General features: G+C 51.7%; 1 protein-coding gene across 1 annotated transcript in view; it reads left to right on the forward strand.

Moving 5' to 3' along the window:
* camkmt (calmodulin-lysine N-methyltransferase) overlaps positions 1–7,190 on the forward strand; it is a 62,276-nt gene that overhangs the window by 54,237 nt on the left and 849 nt on the right. The window contains exon 10 of the mRNA XM_019860145.1: positions 1,056–1,187. Coding sequence (XP_019715704.1) covers positions 1,056–1,187 — 132 coding nt within the window. The remainder of the gene's footprint in view (positions 1–1,055; positions 1,188–7,190) is intronic.

Below are 7,190 nucleotides of genomic sequence, written 5' to 3' on the forward strand. Positions count from 1 at the left end.
GTGCGCCGGCTTTCTTCTGCAAGATGCCCAGCGGCGGGGGAGCCGTGCCCGATCGATGGCGGTCTCGGAAACAAAGCCCCAAAGCTTCGGTCCGCGTTTCGAAGCGTTTTTGTCACCGGCGCGCCATCATTGTCCTCCGTCTGCGCGCCTTGTCGCCATCTCCGGTATTCGGCAAAGAGATACACATCTCCCGCTTTAATCCTGCCAAGATCATTGGGCGGCTCAGATGATTTGAGTGGCGGGCCAACGGCGGGGGAGCCGTGCCCGATCGATGGCGGTCTCGGAAACAAAGCCCCAAAGCTTCGGTCCGCGTTTCGAAGCGTTTTTGTCACCGGCGCGCCATCATTGTCCTCCGTCTGCGCGCCTTGTCGCCATCTCCGGTATTCGGCAAAGAGATACACATCTCCCGCTTTAATCCTGCCAAGATCATTGGGCGGCTCAGATGATTTGAGTGGCGGGCGTCCGTCGGACAAAAGCTTGCTGCCACCGAGGCCCTGGGCCAAATATGGAATCGTTTGCTCAGCTCGTCAAACAAGTCCCACTTTGCCCTCGTCGGTTGTTTGTGACAAAAGTGCGCCGTGCGGGTGGCGAGATGGCTGTCGGGGTGTTTGATTTGTCATTGGCGGCTGGCTGAGGCTCACGCGCGGCGTTTGGATCAAAGAAAACGAGGCCCAAAAACCGAGCGGCCCCGCCGCTTCCCGCGCTTGGGTGCTAATTTGGCTCTTTGTGCGCGCTCGTCCCCGCGCTCCCTTTCATCGGCGCGATAACAACACCATCGGCGGGAAATCAAACTGCACGACGGAGGATTTCAAAGAAACTCGGAGGTCGCCGCTGCGCGCGCACGTCACTTGGCCACGCGCGCGCACCCCAACACTCTTTTCTTCCTCCCAAGCGCACGTCGGATTCCGCGGGCGGTTGCTGAGACGCTCTCGAGCACGTTTGCGCGCGGCTCGGATTTGCCGCGTTGAGGTCATGAAAAGGCCGCGCGGCTTTCCGACGGCGGTTGGAGCGACTGCGCGCGTGAACTTGCCGTTGACGCTCTTCTTCCCGTCCAGGGCGTGGCCTTGGCGCTGGCCCCGCAGCGAGGCGACACCATGGCGAGCTTCTGTCGGCTGGCCGGGCAGGCGGGCCTCCTGGTGGATCAGCGCCGGCAGTACGATGCGCAGGTGTGGGACGTGCATCTCAAGGTACGACCGCCGTCGTTTATGCTTTCCGCCAATGGGTGAAAAAAAAAAAAAAAAAAAAAAAAAAAAAAGGCACTGGCGCGTCGTGGTGATTTGTTCGATGGCCGGTGGAGGAATCGACAGCACTCGAGCAACAAATCAAACCGAGCGATCCAGCAAACAACCCAAACTAACCGATCCGAAACAAGACAAGGCACCGGTCGAAAGCAACCTTCCAACAAACAAATGCAACGGAATGGTCTGGCTGCAAAAAAAAAAAAATAAAAAAAAACGAGCGAGATGAGCCGTATCATATTCTTTGATTTTCAAGCGCCATTTGGAAGCCAATCGACGCTTTGTGCCATTCATCTCCGTTGTCAATAAGTCTTTCAATCCGGCATCGAATGGCGCGGCCGCCGCCTCAACCTGCCGCGGAAAGCACCTGAGTTCAAAAGAAGCGGCGTCCCGCTGCTCGCTCCATTCACGTGCCATCATCGCGCGGCACAGTGGCCGCTGGACGGCCAGCGGCCTGCCCCCTTGGGGCCGGCCGGCGCAATTGCCGCTGACACTGCGGCGACAATTGCGCCCTCCGGGTGTGTGTTGTGTGGGTGTCACTGATATCACATGACACCCACCAGGCTCCTCCTCTTAAAGGCACAGACGTTATCGTATTTTCAAAAACGATCGTATTTTATCCTTGCGATTTCCTTTGTGTTTAGTTCTGTACGGGTTTAAAAAGTGTGTTTACACATGAATCATTGAGTTGATGTAAAAAAAAAAAAAAAATCATATAGTCCCTCTATTGCAGGCGGGTCTGAAGTGTTTTTTTTTTTTGTTTGTTTGTTTTTAGCAATACGGTCGCTAATGATTATAATGGTTGAAGCTGACCTTTTCGTGCAACTACAAGTGTTTGGAAATACTTTGCAACGAATTGCTCGGGATTACATCAAAGTGTGCGCGCGTGTACACACACGCCCACACACACACACACACACTGGGAGGTGAGGTGCCGCATACAAAAATGAGGACAACTTGGAGTGTCCCCCTTCTCATCTGAAGGTGATAAAGTCTCCTCTGTCTATCTTCTGATAAACACACTGAAAGAATGTGTGTGCGGTGGACATATATATTATCCAATCGTGCGTGCGTGTGTGTGTGTGTGCGCGCACATGGCCCCAGACTGACCATCCCCACACACTTGGACACACAGTGACAGAAAAAAAAAAAAAAAAAAAAAAGTGATATCACCAGCTCGCACAGACCAGACATCACTTCGAAGGCAAATTGGCCAGACATGACACGCAAACGTGCCACGTGATGATATCACACCCAAACATACGCGGGTAAAACACACACACACACACGCACGCACACACACACGGTGCGCGCCAATGAGCAGCTGCTCCTCATTTGCACTTCAGATTAGCTTTCCTTGACGAGACGTGTTTACTTGCAGTGGGAGGGCCAAGAAACACAACAGGACAATATCACAACCTGCAGTGGAATATACACACACACACACACACACACACACACACACACTGTGAATTTGCACGTCACGTCGGCTTCGGACAATCAAAGAACCAAACGCAAAGGCTTGATTCTGTGGAAGAAGGAAAACCAAAAAGCCCGAACAAGTCACAGCGGCAGCCCCAAAGGATTCTCACTTGGTGTGCTATTGGCTCCCTTTGCTTCACCTTCCCCAACGTTTTGGATCTTCTTTAATGCGCACATTTTCATCCATCCTGGGAAATTCCTAATGGCCTTATCTTGTTTTATTTTATTTTTTTTAATGTGTGTGTGTGTGTGTGTGTGTGTGTGTGTGTGTGTGTGTGCGTGTGTATACACACAACGGCACATTTTACTTACAACCAATGGTCCTAATTTGTGAGACCATTGTATGCTGTCAAACAGTATGCCGTGGAAAATATTAATTCTCAAGTTTTTCTCAAATGTGTTAGAGTGTACTTATGTTGAGCATTGTACGTAACTTGGAATGGAAAGTGGAATTAAATTACCGGTATTGAATTAAATGAAGTGCGGGTGAGGAAGGAAAATTTGGACAAAAGGTATTCATTCCCCTTTTTGGAGAAAGAATTTGGGGAGTGGCCTTTCCTAATTTTTTTTTTTTTTTGTCACAGATGCGTAAAGGCATGATTCACTGCCATTGTTGTGAGTATGTTTGCATGGCACTGCTTATTATTCTTTTTTTGGTGACTTCCTGTGGCAGGTCTCCGGCAGCATTACACACAGGCCAGGCATATATAGCAAACGACAGTGTTTAAGCGTTTCCATGTGGATATACATTTCGCACATATGCAATTCAGGGTTCACGAGAATTGTTTTATAAATGAATCCAGCTCTGTTTCCTTGTGCACGTGCCCTAAGTTTTTGTCCCTTTTTCCTTAACAATGGCACAAATGAAAAGAAAAAAGCAGTTTCACATTGAAGTTGTGCAGTTAAAACCCCCAAAACTGATGCCCACTCTTTGCATTCCAATCTTTTCATTACAGTCCAGACCTAGAAAAACATTCCATGAATTGGCCCAAATGAGAAATATAACCCACCACCGCCCATTCGCAGAGAAGCTAGTTGATCTCAAACAGAACGGCATAAAAAAATGCCATGGTCATGATGGCACTTTATCCTCAGCTTCTTAAATATAATGTGTGCAAAAAAGTTTTCCGCTTCCTCCTCTCCTGTAATGTCTCCATCCTTTTTGCTGTAATTGAAGCAAACTTGGCCTAATCTGTCATGCGCTAAGACCCACCACTTACTAAAATGAGAGACAGAGGGAAGAGAGAGGTGACAAATGATGGGAGGAGGAAGGAGGGGTGGGTGGTGCAAAATAGTGCAGTCAAATGTGTGTTAAAGGGTTGAGACAGTGTGCCGGATGAAGGAGGAACTAAAGCAGGAAAAAAGTTCAAACAGAGAGAGAGGGGGCAAAAGAAAAACGGGTGGGGGGTGGGCAGCCCGGTCCCCTGCACGCTGGCTCGGAAATATGAGCGGGCTCGACAATTAGGGAAGTCAGGCAGTATGGCCCTTTCCGCCATTGTGTGGAGTGGCTTAGAGTCCTCATCAGCCTATCAGCTAACTGACAGGCAGAGAGCTGCTCTATTCAGCGCGGCAGATACAAGCTGCAGGCCAAACGGCTGCCAGGTCCCTTATGACCCCACAATCCCTTGCCGGTGACAGCTTCAAGCTCCATAGCAAATTAGGCGCTCTCACATTACAATCGCAGAAGACAGATTCCATTAACGGTATCTGAAATTGAGTAGAGAGCAGGCCCGTTATCAGACCTGACTCATAAGCACCGCCATTAATCAGAAGGCATGATACCATTTATACATTTCCAGCTCTCTGCCTGCCGCTGTGATAGTCAGCCACAAAAGGCCTGATGAGACTTAGGCGAGGGGAACAATGGAGCTTTCTGAGGAAAGCGCGCTAAATCAGAGGGGGAGAGAGGGTAGGGGGGGAAAAAAAATTCTTGCTTGCTGACTATTTCCCCTTTTTTCTTAGGCTTTCTTCTTCACTATTTTTCCTCTCTGTGTTCACTGTAAGGCGAGCTTGTGAATATATGTGCGAAAGGGCGGGTGCGGGGGATGGAGCGTGTTGATGGGTCGTCTAGGCGCGCGTCTTAATATGAGATAGCGGTGTCTTCCCTCGCCGCCCCGCTCCAGGAATTAGTTGTAACTTGAAGCAGGGATGAAGGTGGTGGGGGCAAACGGGGACCCCTGCACACACAAGTTTACCTCCCCGCTTGACAATTAACCCAAAGCTCACACTCCTAGCAGGAGGGCGGGTTTTTTTTTTTTTTGTGTGGGTGCAGAACAGTCAGGGGGGTCCCATGGACACAGTTATTACAACAAGTCGGTTCTGGCTCCTTAAGCCCCACCTGATAGATATGCAGCACTTGTCACATATTCAGACACACATCTTTTTTTCATCTTCTACTACTTTATTGTGTGTGTGTGTGTGTGTGTGTGTATTTTGTGACGATGGCGGTGGCCCGCAAGCTTGCGTTCTTAGTTGCAAAAGTAAGCCTCCAAATTGTAAGCGCGAGCGTGTGTGCTGGTGCGTGCGCGGGCCCGGCGCCTTATCCTCTTATCCCCGCGCTTGTGGACCAGAGAGGCAAGCAGCTGCAGGGACTGCAAGCAGCCTGATAATGCCGCCGCTATTTTCCAAGCCGCCATCTTAATCTTGTTACTGCAATGGTTGTGAAGAGAGAGTCATGAATTTTAATTTCTCGCTCTCGCTCACACGCGCGGCGCAGGAGCGCCTGTTTCCCCCCTCCCCAACCCTTCCCATCTTTTGCAGGAGCAGGAGTAGCCGTCGCCGCCGCTGCCGCCAAACTCGGGCTGACGTTTCCCCCGGCACACATTTCCTCTATCCCGGCGCACTTGTTGATTCACACCAACGCGTTTTTGCATCCGTCTCATTCCGTCGCAGCAAAGCGCAGGCCTCGCCTCGGGTGCCGTTTTGCTCACGCCTCGGTTTCGAAATGGAGCGCACCCTCGAGAGCGAGCCGATAACTCTCGATTTCCTGCGGACCGGCGGGGCCGCGGTGGGAAACGGACTCCCCGTGTCTCTTCGCATTTGGACGAACGCGGTTTGTTCGGGATTCCAAGTGGCGGGCAGAACAGTAAGCCGGTCTTCCATTAAATGGCGGAAGGGACAATCGAGCCCTGTATTCACCTGCGGCCGGACATACATATAAGCCGAGACTTCCTGCACCTACATCGGCTTCGGCGGGGGCGCCTGCCGCGTGGATAACCCGGTTCCAAAGTCACCGGGTCCCAGAATAACGGACTACAGAACTCAATTAGGCCTCCGAAATCATGAAAAGGCGCAAAACGAACCGGAAGTGAAAGAGTCCAGCGGCAAAAGTGAACCGGGCACGGAGGAAGAACCGGGTCGCAAAATATGGACCAAAGGCGTGACCGTAATAATTGGTTAGAACCGGCGCTGAAATCACCAGGCACCAGCGCAAAAATAACAGTGACCAGATACCAGAATAAGAAGCTCATTCAAATGCAGCCACCGGTGCATCCGGGTTTGAAAATAAATCGGGGACCAGAATACCCGCTTTCCAAAATAGCGCCATGCCAAAACGGGATCAAAGTAAGCAGGTACCAAAGGAGCCAGGCACTATCATTAGCTGGACACCACAAGAACTGGCTCCCTAAATAGCCCGGCGCCATTATACGGAAAGTGCGCCGGGAGCTAGGTTACCCCGCCCCCACCCCACCCCCCAAAAATTGAGCATTGAGGTACCACAATAACTGCCTACGAAAGTAACCTGGTACTGAAATGGACTGGTGGGTGAGAGACCAAAATAACAGCTCATCAAAGTCATCAGTTGGCCCAAAAAGGAAAAGTTACGGAGAAGTGGGCGGGGTCCAAAAATTGAGCAACCTTCTGTCGGCGTACCAAACGTGCAGCGGGGAACGGCAGCGCGTCCCATTGAACCGAGTGGTACCGTTTGGTCGAAACATGACTTTTGCTTCGATAGAGACCACCGCCCCCCACCCCCCCATCCGTAGTCCCGCCTTGTCCACTTCCTCCCTGCCGCGCCGAGAGGAGATGTGGAAATGAAGAGGCCGCGCAAGAGAGCGGGAGGGGGCACAGAAGCGCCGGCCAAAGTGGCACTAAAAGAAATGACTTGCACCTTGCAGAGGGGGCAAAAAAAAAAAGGAGGGGGACGGAGAGAAAAGGTGGGGGGGGGCGATTTGGGCAGCCACCCATGACGCTGATTAGGCAGCCTGCGATCAGGAGGAACAGCTTTGCTTGTTAAACTTTTCACCTCTGCCAGCTCTCAGCCGTCCTCGCCCCCTCCCTCACCTGTTTTCCTTCCCTTCCTCCCCCCTTTGGCTCCTTCCGCCCGGCGGCATTTAATGTGAAAGCTGCTCAACACAGTGCTCTTCCGCCGGGGGGGGGGGGGGGGGGGTGTTACACAGGCAGCTGCCCTTCCACGCCCATTAGCCCTTTTGGCTGAAGGCTCTCCCCCCTGTTCCCTTCTTCTATCTT

The sequence above is a fragment of the Hippocampus comes genome, unplaced genomic scaffold, assembly GCF_001891065.2.
Source record: "Hippocampus comes isolate QL1 unplaced genomic scaffold, H_comes_QL1_v1.1 scaffold39, whole genome shotgun sequence".
NCBI lineage: Eukaryota > Metazoa > Chordata > Actinopteri > Syngnathiformes > Syngnathidae > Hippocampus > Hippocampus comes.